This window comes from Toxotes jaculatrix, chromosome 11 (assembly GCF_017976425.1).
Source record: "Toxotes jaculatrix isolate fToxJac2 chromosome 11, fToxJac2.pri, whole genome shotgun sequence".
Lineage (NCBI taxonomy): Eukaryota > Metazoa > Chordata > Actinopteri > Toxotidae > Toxotes > Toxotes jaculatrix.
In genome coordinates this window covers 8,246,981-8,266,022 of record NC_054404.1, presented here as the reverse complement: position 1 = coordinate 8,266,022, position 19,042 = coordinate 8,246,981, and the positions used below count along the sequence as shown (strand labels likewise).

Genomic DNA, 19,042 nt, shown 5'->3' with positions numbered 1-19,042 from the left:
GAGTAGAGTCATGGGATAGAAGTTGAAGATAAGTGCAACCTGACATCTAAGAAGTCATATGTTTTTGTTGTTGTGATCATAAACTGTTTCTCTTGTAGTGAGCAGACTTTTACTAGTCTTTTACTATAATTACCATTGTATGTTTTTACACTTTGAGAGAATGTTGTGTCCAATACTTAAATAAATGTTTTGATTTCTCAGACAGCGATATCTGCAATGATTCAGGAAAACCTAAACTGAAATTCATGTGACACCCAAAATCTAGTGGTTTCAGTTTTCTCACATAAGAATATTAGCTGCCATGATAGTGTACTGAATATCGCTGAGTTTGGGCTTATGATGGTAGTTTTTCACAAATTCTTATCTTAATCTACTTTATAGACCAAAATCAATAATCGATTAATCAAGAAAATAATTGCCAGACTTATCCATAATGAATACAGTCTCAATTTTTAGCCCTAATATAATAATATAGCAAATATTAATTAAAATAACTGTCCAAAATCAGTGTCATGCCAAAATGGATTTTTTTTAGAATTTACAAATTGTTCATCTACACATATATTGCATCTAAACTAGACAGACAATATTATTATTTACATACAATATTATCACTGCAAAACATTTCACTAACAAACATCTTTTAGAGCAAATAGTGGACGTTTATTTAGGCGTGTATGTGTGTGTGGGTCTATACCAAGGCATGTATGAGAACTGATCAATGCCTATGGGTGTGGTACAGTCAAAGTCAAGCCTTCTAACACTAATTGTAAAGATTACCACCCCTATCTTATTTAAAAGTGTTTTTAACTAATTACACACAAATCAAATGAGATACATACAATCCTGAAATAAGGAACCTAGTTATAAAGAAAAATTGATTTATTAAAGCAAGCATTTATTAAAGCAATTAACAGCTAACACAGTCAATAAAGTTTGTATTTGTTCAAACACTAAATAACTTTTCAAAGTTTCCTCTCCTGCTTCTTGAGTACTTCAGACCATGTTGTGATCTGTTCATGGTAAAAGCAACAAACATTATCCAATCACTTTTCAGCATGAGTCAAATAAAATCTAGTCAAATTAACACATAAAAAAAGATGAGAAAGAACAGTGGAAAAGCTCCTTGAATTTTTCTTTAAAAAATTCTATCATAAATGAGTTTACTTGCCTGACTGGTGGATTCTCCTCAGTGGTTCAGCACTGACTGGAGAAAACAACACAAATGGGCGTTTGTCTTCGCCTATGAGCCGCTCCTTAGCCATGGGTCACATGAAGTTGGTATTTTCCTCATCACATGTCTGGTCTCCTTAGCCATCTCCCATTAGCACTGGCTGACACTCCCCTCACTAACTTCATCAGGCCTCATCATGGGAACATACAGAGCTGTGCAACAGTCAAAGACCACTCTCGTGTTTATTCAGTTTCTGGTTAAAATCAGACACTCAGTACTAATGTTATTATAGTGCCAGACAATGTTGAGGATCATATGTAACAAAAAATTAGACAAAAGCTTCCACCTCCACACACAATATTAAGTCGATCAGGATTTTCTGCTTCTAGTTGGGTGCACTCTGGAGCCACTTTTAAGTCCATCCCTCCAATCAGCAAATGAGTTTCAGCTGTGTCCTCCAAACAAAAGCTGTTACCACATATGTCTGTGACTTTAATCTCTACAGGTTTCTGATCAGAGTGGATACACTATGACATAATTACATACAGAATTTTTAAGTCAAAGAAAAAAGAAGAAAAAGAACATGATTTTTTTTTTTTTTTTTTTTTTTTTTTTAACAACTGGAAGATTAGAGCAACATTCACAAAAAATTGTAATAAAGAGCTGGCAGTGATCTGAAACTATCACCATCATGGACAACATTTATCTTTCCCCAGATATGAGCAAGTTTCAGGTGTAACAAAACAAATTTATCAAGGAAACTCAGTAAGTCTACTTTTTTGGGACAGGTCATTAGACAGCTGGTGTGTGGAGCAAAGGTTTGATGAATGAATCTAAATTTCAAGAGTCCGGAGTTGTTGATTTGGTTTTGAGTGAAGACACCATGAATGCTCATGAATCTTTCTGACATATTGTGCAATGGCTGCCATTTGAGTGGCAGGTATTGCAATTCAACTTTATAGTGATGCAGCACTCTGCTAAAATAATAAGGTTATACATATCAGTGACTCTGCTGGTGGTCTCCAAACAATGGACTATCAACTGCAGAGTCTGTTTTAACAATACTGCAGAAAATTTCTTTAAAACAAGTCTCCCAGTAACAATGGAGGCCATAATAACGGTGAATATATTCAAATACATCCTTAGAGATATAATATTACACAGTTGGTGTAGAGGTCTGTGGCATCATTTGTGGCCATAAAATTAAAATAACTTGTACCTAATGGACTGTGACAGTGAAAAAAAAACACACAATATCCCCCTCACATATCTACAGCTGATATAGAACAAATAATAACTAGTGGCTCACAGCAGTACTGACTTTTTAGCACTGATGGCAAAAGGCTAACTTCATATAACATTAAAACTACAAAATAAAGCATGGAGACACTCCCTCACCCACTGCTCAAGTGCCTTACACTGATCTAGTTGGTTGCTCAGGGGCCGCAATATAAAACTGGTCTCAGATGTGAATTTGTAATAATGGCAAAGCGAGGCAGGGAAATACTCAGTGAAAAAACATTAATTCATTCAGCATTCTGAGTGAATCCACACTGTGAAAATAATGGTAAAAATAAATGAAAAGATTCATGACATGACTTGTGACACAAACATAGATCATTTCTGTCAAAACGTTTTTTGTTTGTTTATTGACTTAAAATATGAGTATGATTGGCATACTTGAAATGTAACAAAATGTTTGTGTTCACCATTTTTTGTGTCCAATATTTAAGTATAAAAATCTCATATTTTGAAGAAGAGTGCATTATGACACTGGAGCACATAGTGTTGAAAGCAGACAAAATATCCACTGTTGATGGGCATGGGATATTTTTTAAACATCGCTTTTGCATATAGCACGTAAGTCATACCATTATGTATGACCACTGTATCCAACATAACCCAATCTACTAATTCCTCAGTATGCCAGTTGTCATGATACAGTTTATCCTTTGCCTCCAATACCTTTTGCAAAATATTCATACTGAAAGATTTGGGTGCAGCAACAATGTAAAAACATCTACTTAAGAATAGCATAATGTGCATTACAAATAAAAATTAAAATAAATTCTTGCCATAGCTGGCATCATTATGTTGACTTTTATTGGTATGTGGTGTTCGCCCACTGTCTATGTAGAAAAACCTGATGTACTGTAGACCAGGACAGGTATCAGTTCTATTTACAAATCAATTGCTGTAAGTCTTAATTATTTTAAAGAAAAAAAACTTCACCCATAAATCATAGAATATTGAAAGAAAAGATCAGATGATGACAGAAAATTAAATATTCTAGATTCAATCTCTGCAGCCATTCTCTTCTAAATATTTGAAATTAAAATGTAATAATTACAAGCCAATTCATGAAACCGAACAGCTTAAATTCTGCATAACTGCTGCCAAAGTATGATTTAAAAAAAATCTTATTTTTGTCTTTATATTAGCAGAATGGAATTTCAATACTACACTGTAGAGGTTGAACTGAGTGCCAGTACAACAGGTCTCCCTCATGCCACTAGAGGCTGCCATTGTTCTACTATATCGAAGATGGGTTGCCTTTTACAAAGAGTTCCTTAGAAGGAGTATTTTGTAGAAATTCAAAAGATAGTGTAAAATCAAAACACACATCTTCATAAATGAACATCTTTGTGTGTGTAACCAATCATTGTGCATCAAGTCAGAAATATCCAAATGTACACAAACAGAATATCATCATTTTATCAATACTCTTGACAGAAAACCGCAAGTACATAAAACACAACCAATGTACTTATTGTCTCCACCATAAAAACCACAACAATCACATTGAACACAACAGCAGTTCACATTGAGCACAACAGCAGTTCACTGACTGTGGTGCCAACTCAGTTCATCAGAAGAATCATTTTCAGACTGGCTCAAAATCTTAGGAATATCTAGAAAACCAAAGATGAATATCACAAAAATAACGTATCTCAGTTGACGAAAAGTAAGAACACAATTTAAGAACTTTTATACTCCATCAGACACAGGAAAGCTATATCCATGTAGAAAGGCAATGTACAGGAGTTCTGATAAATCACATGCCAGTCAAGAGGATGGCGGGTCGAATCGGTACAATGAAGCCTGCGAACACAAAATAGTTTTTGTCTTGGCTTTCAGTGAGTTATAACAGATACATAGTTTTGTTTGAAATGCAAAACCACTCTGCACATTACAGATCTAGCTACCCACAGAGAGAAATGATAAGAATTGTGAATCCCCAACCCTGTGACAAAGGTATCCTTTCCCCTTGTGTCAATTGCACTTCAATAATTCTCCTGCAATGCATTTTAAAGCCCTTTTCTATTATTTCCATTCAGTTCATTTTCTCTCAGCTGTACTAGCGTGAAATGGTTTTTCCAGGGACAGAGGGAAAGGTTTCATCTCTGGACCTCGCCTTAAACAACCCTTCACGCATACACACAGCTTTGCTAAATGGATGCACTGGCACAAACACACACCTGAAGACCACCACATAGGATTGCTGTGTTTGTCATACCAGCAGAGAAACACACCAAGGACCTCTAAGTAAAGAAACTCCACAGAGATAACTACATGGATGCTTCTTCCTTTTCCTTGTCCTATGCAAAATTTTTCAATTCTCCGTTATCAAACCTCCTGTCCTTTACGTAGACTCCCTGGGAATCCTCCTGTGGAAGACCACTGACTGCCTTTGTTGAAACTGCTGCTTCCTCCTTTTTTTCTGGTCCCAGCGACATAACAGTATCATCTTAAAGGTTGTACGGAAAGTCTTGTTGCACAAGGCATAGCACATGGGGTTGACTGTGCTGTTGACATAGCACAGCCAGTACCCTACTGCCCACAGGGTCTCTGGGATGCAAACTTTACAGAAGGCATTGATCAGTACCATAATGTTGTAAGGTGTCCATGTGATGATGAAAGCAAAGAGGATGGCACTGAGAGTTTGAGCTGCCTTCTTCTCTTTCACTAAGGACATGCGCTTCCTCTTGGTGATCTGAGTTCGAGCTCTGACTGCAAAACGCTTCGCCAGAGCTGCCTCTTTGAAGGACATCGGGACAGAGGGGGATTTGGATGCTGTGCTGGTGGTAGTACTGTCGGTGGCAGTGGTAGCAGTTGTTGGGGGACCATCTAGAGAACCTTGGTTAGACGTAGTCTGGATGATAGGCATTGACTGAATCTTGCGTGAACAGAAGTGTTGGTGGTAGCTATTTTCCGAACTGTTTGCTCCATCAGGAGTTGTGGTGGCAGTGGTGTTGGTGGTGACTGCTGAGAGACTGTCCCGGCTATACTCGGCTCCCCTGAGGGGATCCTCCTCTGAGGCTGCATCCAGATCTTCACATGAGGTGAGCTGGGAGTTGACAGCAGCCTTTATACCAGGCAGGCTGAGAACAATGGAAAAAATAGCATGACTCTGGGAAATCATCTCTCTGCCCCCACAGTCCTCATCCTCTGAAGACCCAGAGTGGTCCAATGAGACTGCAGCATCATTGTTGTTCCAGCTGTCGCTGCTGCTTTGATCTGGATCACCCTCCCCTTGCCGTGTGCTACCAGGTCTCCAAGAACGAACCCCAGGCCAGCAGTGGAAGCGGCCAACCAGCTCACGACATGTGCTCTTTCTCTTCGACAACCTGGTCAACTCGTAGCTACTGCAACTTCTAGAACTTCCTGTCTGATGGACAAAACGGGTTCTCTCACCTCCGCCATTCCCACCTCTCCCTCCAACCCCACCACGCCCCCCCGAGCCCTGCAGTCCAGCTAACTCTTTTGAACGGTTCTGGGTCTCCTTGTAGATACGCCAGTAGAGAACACTCATTATTGTCACAGGCAGATAGAAAGCCGCCATGGCTGTGCAGAAGGTTATAGTGGGCTCTGAGAGAAACTGAATATAGCACTGATCTGAGGGTACTGTCCTTTTACCCTCAAAATATTGCCATAGCAGGATGGCTGGGGCCCATAGGACAAGAGAAACAAACCAGGCAAGGCCGATCATGATCCCAGCTCGCTTGGTGGTTCGTTTGGCCCGGTAGGTCAAAGGCCTGGTGACTGAAAAGTAGCGGTCAAAGCTGATGACCAGTAGGTTCATAACTGATGCATTGCTGGCCACATAGTCTATAGCCAGCCACAGGTCGCAGGCCCAGTTTCCCATGGCCCAGTATCCCATCACAAGATAAGCTGTGTACAGGTTCATGGAGATGACCCCTATGATGAGGTCAGCCACTGCCAAGCTCAGCAGGAAGTAGTTATTGACTGTCTTTAGCTGGCGATTAACCTTGAAGGATACCACTACCAGGATGTTGCCGATGATGGTGACCAGTGACAGCATACCTGTGAGCAAGACAATGAGGACAACCTGCCATACAGGGTGGCCACCCAAGGGATCGAGGGCTGCAGTTCTGTTCCCATTTTGTGATTCTGAGGTGAGGTTCAAGAGTTTGCTGGTGGAAGAGGAATTATCATCCAGGGTATTCACATGAAAAACCAGCCAGGGGGCTCCTCCAGTTCCTCCTTGGTGAAGAGCATTGGATTGTGGATAGGCTCCGGCCACTGGTGGTGAGGCGTTGGCAGTCAGGAAGAGACCAGGGTCTGTGCTGTTGGAGCTCATTGTTATGTCCTGGCATATTCTAAACAGAGAGAAAGAAAGACAGAAAAAGGAGGTACGAAGATTCAGAGGGAGGGAGGGAAGAGGGACTTGGCACAAAGAGAGAAGTAGAAAGGGAGAGAAGGATAGAGTGACAGAGAGAATGAAATGGAGAAAGGACATATGAGCAGCTGACATTCCTATTTATATCCAGTAGGTGAGGCTAGAAACCTTTAATACACCAAGCTGGGTGTCTGAAAAGGCTGAAAAGATGGTTGAGTCTAATTTATCTTTCCTGTTAAACAATCACTCATAACTTCATTTGCAAAGGATCTGTTTGCACACTGTAAATACATTGCAAGCCATATATTAAATTACAACTTGACATCTGAATCAACAAGGCCAGACAGCCAACGCTTTTAGCGAGAGAGAGAAGGATTGCAATCAACACCTGTTTCTTATGACACCTAGCAAATTGCAAAGACATTTCACTTATACAGAGGTAATGTATTTTCCCACATGGTTTCCTTGTCTGTAAAGATGATTGTGTTGGGTTTACACCTTGCATTTCATTAGGCCTAGGGGTGGTTTTGTCCTGTCAGATCAGGTGTGGGGTTAACATGCCTGTGATCTTTATTCAAAATTTAGCTCTGGTGTCTGGTGTCAGCTCTGGTGTCAGTCAGTCTGTCAGTCTGTCAGTCAAACACACACAGTCAAACAGATTTCTGGTGATACGTTTTGTAGTAACATTGCTTAAACTGTGCTGATTGATTTATCTAAAATAAGAACATGACAGACAGCCAGAAAAGGTACAGTATTTGTTCACACACAAAGTCAAAGGCAGAAAGAAATTAATAATGACATTGGTAGGATGTAACATTATTTAGACAACAATTAAGCTTGTAGCATGCAGACAGAATGGAAAACATAGGAAAAAAATTATCTGAAGAAGAATTGTAAAACCTTGGGAGGTAATCTGGCATTTCCTCCTGTCCGAATAGATTTTAGGTGGCAGTTTGATCATTTCAGATTCATGGTGTTAGTAAATTAGTCAGCAGAGCTGATGTAGTGTTTCATTAGCCCCCTAAGACAGAGAAGGCTGAAGGCACATTTTAGACAGAGAAATCCATGCAGAGACAAAACCTAATAGTGAAAGAGAGAGAAAACAGCACTGCGACAGCTAATAGCAACGTGATCCTGGAGAGTATGAAGTGCTGTTTGTTGTTTGATTGGGGATCACTTCGTGATGGAAACACAAACAATAAACAGAAGATCTTGCTGTTTTTGTCAAAGCACTTATTGATAATTGGATACTGAGACGAAGAACTGCCTTTTTGCAAAGAAGCATGTCCTATCAAATTCAAGTTTTGATGTGCCTTTATTTTTACTGTGGTGTTTTGAGCTCAGATGTGTGCATGTGCAAAAAAGAGATACTCAACAACAAATACAGTAAAGTGAGGAAGAGAAGAGAAGCTTTCTGTAGAATCTCATTCTGCATTTTCACTGGAATATGATGAATATTATCTAAATTATGTGGACATGGGAACAGATTGCTATATTTACATATCACAAAAAAAATGTTTGTATTGAGATGTCCTAATTTCTTAAAGTCCATTTCAAATTACTATCATGATATACTTTTGATATATGTGCGTATCTTGAGTGTTTGGTAACACTGTATATATAAATATGTCAAAGTACAACAAAAACCAGCTTTTTGTAATCTGAAAAATCAGACGTGGCTGATTGTACAGTGTGCAGTTGACTATCCTGTGCTTTCTTTTTATTATGAAAGCCATTAACATGGTATTCTTCTGCTGACGTTTATGACAGTAGTTCCTTTTAAACATGACACTAACCTGAGCCGTCCTGTGCTATGGAAACAAATGACTTGTTACCATGGGGGACAAGTAAGAACATCTAACCCCCCCGACATAAGCCTCCCAAACTGACACACACACACACACACACACACCATTTACACAAATATCCTGACAAATACATGTGCTGACAAACACATGTAAGCACAGCCATAGCAGTCCCATACTATTTCATCCCACAGGGAAAGGTATTTGGAGATGAATGCTGCACCTGTGCCTTTACAGAGTCTCAGACCTCCCACAGAGCTGTTAAAGAACCCCAGTAGCCAACAGCAACTCACAGCCGTTTGTGACACTGAGCACACACTGATACTATTATTATCAGGAGGCTCCCTGCTATACCCACCGTGGACACATATCATTGCATCAATGCACATACACAGATAGCGCACACTCACATTTAACACATATACCATCTACGTTACGGCAGCATGCACAGTCACATACATGCATCGTCAGCAGAGAAATATACACAGTACATGTACGCACACATGTATATGTATAAAAAAAGAAAGAAAAAAAGCATTTAACCTAAAATTGTACACTGAGTATAAAACAACAATGCCTGCAAGAACAAATGTAAAGAACTGCAGCATTTATGATAGACAGTAAACTTAAAGAAAACAAAGTCTGCTTTTCACAAAGCAAATTCTTTTGAGCATGTGAGACAGCAATGTGTTGCTAATGAGTCTTAAACATCTTTTAATTGGTTTACAGGGGCAAAATGTGTCTGTGTGAAGATAAGGGTTTTAACAGTAGGGAAATCAGTCTTTAATCTGCTACCTTGAACACAGAGGACGTAAAAAATGAAATTAGAAAAACTAAAAATAAAGTTTTAAAAAAGAAAACCAGGCAAATAAAATGACAGTGAAATGCTTCATATTCTGTCTGGGGAGCAGAGTCATAGGTTTGCAGAAGAGGGGAAGAAAGACCGGCTCCTATGGGAAAAGGCAAAAAATGTCGGACTTCCTGTGCATGCTCAGGATTATTCAGTGCAGGCACAGGTGGGTCAGGATTCCCTCACATGCAAGGATTTTTAAGATACAACACAGTGACATGACAATAACAAAATTACTTCAGTTACACTGATTGGAGAAAATTATGCTCTTCTAGTTTTATATGCAAAAGTATGTAATATAGATACCCTCTGTATATGCATACTGTTTATTCATGTTCCATTGTCATGCACAACATTGACTTAACCACGGCAAAAATATTTATACATAGAACAATTAAGCCTTGCTGTTGCCTCAGATTTCAATGGTTCACAACCGTAAATTTATATCTGTGGTCCCCTGGGAGCATAAACTGGCTGCACAACAGAGGAAGAGTGGTTTTGTATTGTTTGTTTTTCCCTAAAATTGAACTGATCAAGCCCTTTCAGATAAAAACTGTATGCTGCAGAGGACAACATCCTTTTCCAACATGGGTGGGCTAGTTAGACCTTTGACAACCATCTGCTATTACAGTGAACCCATTATAGTGTCTATCTCTCCAAGCCTACGTTAAGCCCTATATCTTAAGTTTGACTCCCAGGCACGTAGGTGTGATAGTTTCAGGTACACAGAAAGAGAGATCGATACTCGTTTACTGTGTTGCAACACAACGTGTTCCCTGACATTTTGAAGCATTTGTCCCAGCAGGGTTGGACAGCACAATTCAAGTTGGGTCCAAGGATCCATCTAAATGATTGGGTGACTAATACATGGCAATTTCAGGTTTCTATTTTCAGCAACTAATCTAGCAGAACTGTGATACAGGCAGATGATGACCAGCAAGGATGAGTCATGTTGACAAGTACTTTTCAATAAAGGTTAAAGCCACTGTAATTTGAATCTTGGTAATTTTGGTACCCCCTTGAATGCCACAACATACCCTCATTTACAGGAATCCTGTTTTACAAATCTTATTTTTCCAATTATTTAAATAGGTATACAGTCAGTGAGGTTTAATCAGCAGTGTCTCTTTTACAACACAGTAAAGAAAATCATCTTACTTTTTTTGTTTTTATGCAGCCTTGTCTAAAACTTTAAAATTTGGTCTACTATGGCTCATTTAGCGCCTTATGTAAGGGGCACTTCTGTGCTGGAGACAAGTACAGAGAGACATCTGGAGGCAGACAGGGGTTTTAGGAGTTTGCTATAATAAGGCATCATTGTAAAAACATCTTAAGCATAAGCAGCTTGAACACAAAAAAGGTTATTCCCAAACAAACACAGAACTAGACTCAACCACAAATTCAAAACAACAAACACCCTGGCTGTACAGGCTGAGAAAAACTAATCAGCAATCGGGGAGCTAGATTTGACAGACAATACTAGAGTTGTAAGGTACTGGCAATTCTGAGAAAGCAACTACAGAATGAATGCATCCATATTTAGTCTATCCAGCAGATGTAAAGAGTGACTTTGTGGCTGACATCACTGGCTGGGAAATGCCTCATTGTCACACAATATGCAGATTGCTGCCTAGGACAAAAAGACAGCAAGTGTAGGAAAGAGTCAGGACTTTACACAGTGATTCACTGACAATGTATTAAAAGCAACAACACCTTCTGTTTAATCTCATTAAGATGTGTTATGTAGAAAACAATCCACTATATTGTGTCAGTAAAGCCTCTTCTTACCACATAAAGCTGCGTGGATAATGTATTACGAGGTAAGGGATAACATTCACAGATATACCACGCCTAATCCAGGTACTAAGGTGGCAAGGTTGCTTGTTTCAGGGTGAAATGTGATCAGGCAAGTTGTGACACAACACAGACGAAGCTACAGTGATCGATTTCCATCTATCAAGCGATACAGCCTTGCTGGAAAGCAAGAAGACCAATTCTGACCTAGAAGTTTTATCTTACCTTTGCAAATACTACACCAACAGATGACGTAACCTACAACTGCAGTGGCATGTGCTAAAAAGAGACTTAAAGGAAAGTAAAGTCTGCCCCATGGATTGAAGGGTCTATGTGTAGAATCTATAAACTATTTGATATTGACAAATTTTAAGTTAGTAAAAGGAGATGATGCCACAGGAGCTAGACCCAATCTCCCTCAATCCAGACACAACCACACACATACACTCAGTAACTACCAGAGCAGGATGTATAGAATAAATAAAATGGGTAACATCACAAATGTAACTCAATATCTGAAGCAGTATCACCCCTTCAACATACTAAAAACATGTGACATAACTGTCAGTGGTGATGCTGATGAAATGATATGTTGTGAATGTGGTGAAATGATAGCTAATGCTAAGGCACTTTATAGTGTCTTTGCAAGGAAATCATGGAAATCAGCTAGATCAGGATTCTAGGTAGTGGAGACACAACATGTACTGTTTATTATGCACCACAAAAAGGCTCTGACTTTTCATAGCCCCAGTGAACCACAACAGTTGCTCCTCTACTAGATAATAGTAAAGCAAGGTAAAGCAAGTCGCTCCTCTACTAGATAGTATAATAGTAGAGGAGCAACTTGCTTTGCTCTTTCCCCACCAAGTCCTACATGTGGTCCAGTAAAACACCAGAGCCACTCTAACAATGCATTTTGTAGATTCATAAATGTCTCCAATTTCCCAGGACCATACAGACGAAGTGTCTGGTCTCAACCCCTAGAATACAGTAGAAGAACTGTGTTATTTTGTGTTACTTTAATTTAACACAAAGCTCTGAATACAGGCAGTGACAGCAGACACCACATGAAAATAGTGTTAACATGAAGATCTTCTTTTCCTGTTTTAATATATAAAGACATGAGCGATGAATATCATAGATATGTAAAATATAGATCTAATTTAAATCATAGTGATTCATTTCTTTATTATTTCTAATAATTACATCAGGGAGAGGGAGTAGAGAGGTAGCATGCAGTGAAACAGTGCTCTACCTGTCCTTCAAAAAAGAAAGGGACTTTGTACTTGCACAGGATGAGCTAAATCTATCACAAGCTGGTGACGATGGGGCTGCTGCCAGAAGATGGTGGCAAGGGTAGTGAAACAGCACAAGGCCATCTGTCAGGTACTCATTGCTGACAGGAACAAGCGTTTAGTGCCTACTTGGCAGGAGATGGACTTGCTGGAGTCCATGAGCGATGCTCTAAGTCAGCTCATGAAGTTCACAGATTTTCAGACAAGCAAATCTTAAGTGAGTGTGTTATTATGTGAAGCTTTGACAGCACCTCCTCCAAGCAAAGGCTTCGAAACTTGTAGGTGATGACAAAGCTGACAAAGGACGTCCACCATCATGATCTGTCTCAGTGAGAAATATGAGAAAGCAAAAGGTGATTTGCCGGACAAGTAATTGCTGTTGGAGCCACACTTCAAGGCATAATGGTAACAAGACTGATGCCATCTAAATGAGGGCGGTGTCTGATGGCGGAGGGCGACCATGACCCACAAACTTCAAAAGCACTTAGAGGAGAAGCTGTGGAGGAGGAGGTAGAGCCAGCTGCTGCAACTCTAGCTGCCAAGTGGTACAGATGGTTAGAAACTACTCAGCTTATTTTAAAACTGATCTTCTGTAAGTGCTTTCAATCTGTGCATTTCTGCCACCAGTTCAACCACTGACAAGAATTCAGGGAAGAAAGAAACATTGTGAGCTATTAAGATCACAAATGTGAGAAACTTTACAAAGGAAACTATGTTATTTAACCTAAATACCTTGGGTGAAGATGCTACAAGTTATTCTGCTTAAGATTTTCATGAACTCAAATACCATTTAGAAAAAAAAAGAAAAACTAAACCCTAACTTCTTCTGAATTCAGTGATGTAAGCCCACGAAGCATTACCCTGTCCCCTAGATTACATGCATCATATGTCTAATAATACTAGAAAATCTATGCGGCAAAAGTGTTTGTCCTGACACATTTGTTTTGTTCCCAAAACTAACACTTGGCGTTTAGACTAGGGAACATCTCCATCTGCTGATATCGTGCTTGTATTTCAGACGTGTTGATCCCTATATCTGCCTATAAACCACACTCGTTCAAATGTGGGTTTTGGTATAAATACAGTCCATGTGGTATTAATATTAAGTATTTGCATTATTTACTAAGAGAGTGTCAGACACTTTGCAGTTACTATGGGCCTTTTCCCAGGAGCTAAGAGTCAGATAAGGACACATTCAACATCACATATGTCTCTAATTTTGGGAGGCATCTGCAGGCTTTTACCCTGTAAGTCCAAGTGACAAGAAAAGTCCCTCCCAAAGGCACCAAATCATTCATCCCTCATCACAAAGAGTGTATAAGAGGTTCTCAGCACCCAAGTAGCAAACATTAGAGGATGCACTGAGAAGATGAATTGGAGGTAAATTAAAAACCCAGAAAAACAATGGTGAGTTTATTGCACTGGATGACACCTCTCCATGGTGGTTAGTATTTAGGGCAAATGTGCCACTTATGGTCTTTTAGCTAATATGTGTCAAGTCAAGTCACTGACTAGCTGTCTCTTCTGGCATGTGTGGCTGAGGTCACAGGTACGTGTTATTTTGTGGATTTTTAGCATTAAATACCTGATAACTGTGTCTATACATAATAATTAGATCATTGTATAATAATATTTGAGGTTATACAATGTTTATTTAACATATGATAATGTAATTTGCTATGGTTTTTGCTAATACATTAAACATCAATGTTACTGCACTGTTTCTCCTATTAAATTGAACAGAAATGACACCTGTCACCAAGTGACTTTGCACCATTGCTCTACTCTCTTGTCCCCCAGCATTCATAGGAAATGAATAACAACTAATTGCTTTCTTTATTACTGCTGATGTGAGCAAGTGGTTATACTACTGCCTCTGCAATGCAGAGACAATCACAGATTTCTAATGCTAGTTGGTCTTGAATTAGTTAAAGGTCGCTGAGGTCAAGGGGGATTCTTAAGCAGCGTTGATATGTGAGCAAGAATATAATGTGAAAATTCAGCAAGACCTGCATGTGAGCAGTTAACAAGACTGAGAATAAGTTTTACAAGGTTGCATTTACAGTAGGCACAGTACTGCTTTGAGCAAAATGAGAACATCAGCATGGTAACATAATTACAGTGACAATGTTAACATGCTGACGTTCAGCTGGTGTAATGTTTACATAAATCACAACATAAAATGTTAACACAATGATGGCTGTAGAAGTAGCGGATCACCAAAGCTACTACATATCCTGAAGGGAATGTGACTATGTGTACCTAACCTTCATGGCAGTCTAGTAGGTGCTGAGACATTTCACTCAAAACCACAAATGTCATTGCCATCACCACAAACATGCTGCTAGCATAGATTTAAAAAAAAAAAAAGAAAGAAAAAAAAACAAAGACTGTAACAAAAAAAAAAGCACAGCATCTGAAGCCAGGTGCCAGAGCAGATCAAGTTCCAGCTGAACAAAGAACTATTGAGTCTAGTTATTTATTTATTTGTCATATATGGTCACACTTTACCTCAGAGAAAGAAGACGACTATTTACATAAATGCTGTGTTAGAAATAATTATTTAATTTATCTAAAATCTCTTCACACTTTTGGATATTACAGTCAGAATAGATGTGTGTTCACATTTATCTGCTGTGAAGGACAGAAGGAGTCTTTCAATAAGAAGTCATACATGTTGCCATTCATTAACTTTACGGTTGTTTTAGACATATATACATTACCAGATATTAATACTTTAGTCATCTGGTGTGAATCTTGCTCTTTAAATGGAAAGTGTAAATATGACCAATGTAAACTCTTCTGCCTGGAGAGCCAGAAAAACTGGTCTAGTGTCTGTACAACTGAAGAACTCCCGTCAGTCCCTTAATACCAGGAAGCAGCTCAGCATAATTATTCTGCCCTAACCTTGTTTATTCTCCTTTATGACCGTGGGCAGCCAGGAGATCTGCTTTTATTGAGGTGTCCTTTTTTGCTGCAATCCAGATTACTGCAGCAGAGTGTCTGAGTCCTGCTTACACTGGCACCACAAGCCATAAACAGACGGCAGTTTGACGGGAGCTTTGTCTGATAAAATAACAATGTGAGGAAGTGAAATAATAATCAGTGTGAGAGGTTATGCAGGGTGCCAAGGATGGATGTGCATGAGAACCAGCCAAAATCCTGCTATTTGCAAAGATCTCTGTTGTATTACGGGCAGGTAAAGGGACAGTACAACTATTTACAAGGTGCAAAATGTAAGCTAAGTAGTATTCCTCTCTTCCAAAGTTTTCAGTACAGTTACATTTTGTTTTTCTAAATCTGAACATGTTGAAGGCTGCAGCCATGTCTCCAATGTTCATATGCATCTAATTTGCAAACATGATTTACATTCACTGGAACATTTAGTTCCAATACAGGAAGTAGTTTAACATTCTTACACTGCAGCAAAAGGCACAGAGAGGTGGATGGGTGATTGTGCAAAACGCTTGGCTTCAACACAGGAGACCAAGGTTCCTGTCCTGTCTCATGGTCTTCAGGTTAACATTGGGTTTTTCATTATTTAACCATGATCGTTTCGGAACCTTAACCGAGTTCTTTTTAGTTTCCCAAGCATAACCATAAATACCTGTCATTTTTACAATATGTTTTGTATAAACAGTTCTTCAAAATAAACTCCCACAAAACCAACAACGTCACTTGATTCAGGAAATGCCCCAAAAAACTACATATGTTAATGTTAGAGTAACAAAGCGCTGTGGTAGCCACAGAGCAAAGTAGGAAAGTAGGAAATAGCGTGATGATGTTACGGAGCCACAAAGTACCCTGAAGGAGAAGGTTGGTTTGGCTGGATGAGTCAACAAAACGTTGGACTTTGATATAAGAAACTACTGTTTGTTTCCCATCTTCCTCCAAAAGTCAACATTGGTTTCTTTTAACTATGAGCCTGATTGCTCCCTATTAATGATGCAGTAATTTTAACCCAAACTATGATCTTTTCCTACCTCTAACTCATTTTTGTGCGTAAACCTAATCAAGCTTAAACCATAGCTGCGTCAGATCAGTAAAAGAGTTTATTTTCTGACAGTGATCTGTAAGAGTCTTAGAAGGCACTGACATCCTGCTGATGGCGGCATCAGATCAGAAAATGTGTATCATTCTAGAGGGAACACTCTTTCATTTAAAGCAGAGGACTTGTTCAAAAAAAAAAAAAAGGTGTCAGTAAACATTTTTTACATTTTATCGATCTGTTGCCTACATAAGCTAGGCAGCCTTCCCCCAAAATGTATTACACACAGTATGAACCTAATTCCTCTGGTTGCAGGCTTCAGCTGTTGTATTATAGTAGCTAGATGTGAGAAAGCCCTGCACGTGGAAAGAGAAGTAGGATGTTGTTATGCGTCTGACCAGTGCTAGAGGCTCATGGGATTTCACACACATCCTCACCTCAGTGGTGGGTCTCCGTGCTTTTTGACAGCCTCAGTAACAAGCTGCTAGCACTCTTAAGACACTTAGACATGCCTGTGTAGTATGTGTGTATGTGAAAGCAAGAGACAGGAAGAAAAATTGAGAGGCAAAATAGAGACAGTGGAAGAATGGCTCAGGAATACGTCAAGCCAAAAGTCTGCGGCCACTTGAGAATGACGGCACAGAGAAAGCTCAAGTTAACCTTTCTTTCATTCTCACCGTAAATCTAAACCTGGATGAGGTCCAGTGCATACCTCGTGTGTCTTTTAAAACAAAAGCAAAGTTGCTGTCACTGAAATTAGGCTGAGTTTTATGGTGGATGTCACAGTGGAACATGAGGGAAAGAAATTAACTTGTGCATTAAATTTGCCACAGTGACAGCCAGTCCCTAACAATTCCCACAATCCAAACTATGAAATACCACGCTCTGAGAAACAATGTCATTTCGTGTGAGCTTAATTCCAGCGCCTGACCCTTTGCCTGGCTCCTCATGCCTGTACTTCAATACAACCCTACACAGATGCTATACACATGTAAGTGATAGGCTATTGCGATCAATCCTTAAAAGGAAGTGCAACCATCTGCCTATTGAACAGGCACTCGAAAAAGACGGAGAGGGAGAAAAAAACACACACTCACTCCTATGTAAACATGCTTCAGCAGGAAGAGAGGGGTCTTTAAATGCTGGAGGCAGATATGAGGGGTTGTGCAAGGGGTACAGGAGAGAGAGAGAGGGAGGAAAGTGAAAGGATACTGTAGCGGGACTAGGAATGTGCAAGGAGACATAAGCAGTCACACCTCCTGCTCTTTTATCCAGCAGTGGGATATTACGTGTTTATGTGAGAGAGAAGGAACAAAACAGACTCCCCATCTCAGAACAGAGGGCTGTCAGATGATGGAGACCATGTCTACCACGGTACTGTTTGCCTCTACACCACATGCACCCATGTGTTACATAAGGCTGATATACACAGGCACATATGGACTGAAGCACACCCATACAAACCTTGACTCTATCACAGACTCTGTCTTCCTTTCACTAATACACTTACAGGCATGCAAACACACACATCATCAGTTGCCAAAGCTCAAACACTTGTGGGGGCAGAGAGTCAACAAGGTGATTATAAGGAAGTCTCAAAAATGATCCAAGTACCATATCACCACAAAGAGAGGTGGTGCTGACTGGTTATAATACAGTCCAAACACTTCTCTTGGCGGATGTAGACAGGCTTACATAAACAGTTAACAAAGCGATAACTGTATTACAAACATGAACACTTGCAGAAGCATGGAAACACACACACACAAATTGCTTCCTCAGCCACTCCACCCCTCCTTGCACTCTCTGGCCGCTTCCCCATCCACCCCCACCACCAACTTGGCAGAGGGTGTATCCTATTTCATCCAATAGCTCCAACCCAGGTGACATGACTGTACATGGCACTGGAGCCTAAAAAAGCTTTTGAATTTGATTCCCTAATCTCTGGAAATCCTTGTGGTGTCATCTGTCTTTCTCAGTATCAAAAGCCCTTTCTTAACCAGCCCCAGATGATGTGTAGATCTGGACAGACAGGTCTGATAAAAAGAAAAAAAAAATCACCTCCTCACACATAAATGTGCCAAAGGTGGCCTGGAACATACGGTTGTTGTACACATGCATGCACACACAGAACTTAAACTGGGAAGAATATACAGATAAACAGAATGTCGTTTCTTTTGATACAACAGTCTGAGCTGTCCCAGCAGCATGTAGTATCATAAGATTGAAGATGTCACTGGAAAAGTCATTGTGTACTTGCAAAACTGGACTGAGTTTACCCAGAACTGATTGCCTCTCACTTTCTTTTTATCAATATTTAATGGCCTTGCCAACACAGCATCTTAAACCAACTATTATCTATTTGTGTTTACCTGTTGATCCTCTGACGTCTTAATATACCCGTGAAATATTTAATTCACAAGACAAAACAAAATTGGATTGGGTAGTGATTACAGGGACATACTTCATACAAAAATTATAATACTCCAACCAGA

General features: G+C 39.7%; 1 protein-coding gene across 4 annotated transcripts in view; it reads right to left on the bottom strand.

The window, feature by feature from the left end:
• Positions 1–1,397: 1,397 nt before the first annotated feature.
• Positions 1,398–19,042, bottom strand: part of chrm3a (cholinergic receptor, muscarinic 3a) — a 73,166-nt gene continuing 55,521 nt past the window's right edge. For all 4 annotated transcript variants that reach the window (XM_041050356.1, XM_041050355.1, XM_041050354.1 and 1 more), the window contains one exon: positions 1,398–6,795. In XM_041050356.1, coding sequence (XP_040906290.1) covers positions 4,818–6,776 — 1,959 coding nt within the window. In that variant the 5' untranslated portion in view covers positions 6,777–6,795 and the 3' untranslated portion in view covers positions 1,398–4,817. The remainder of the gene's footprint in view (positions 6,796–19,042) is intronic.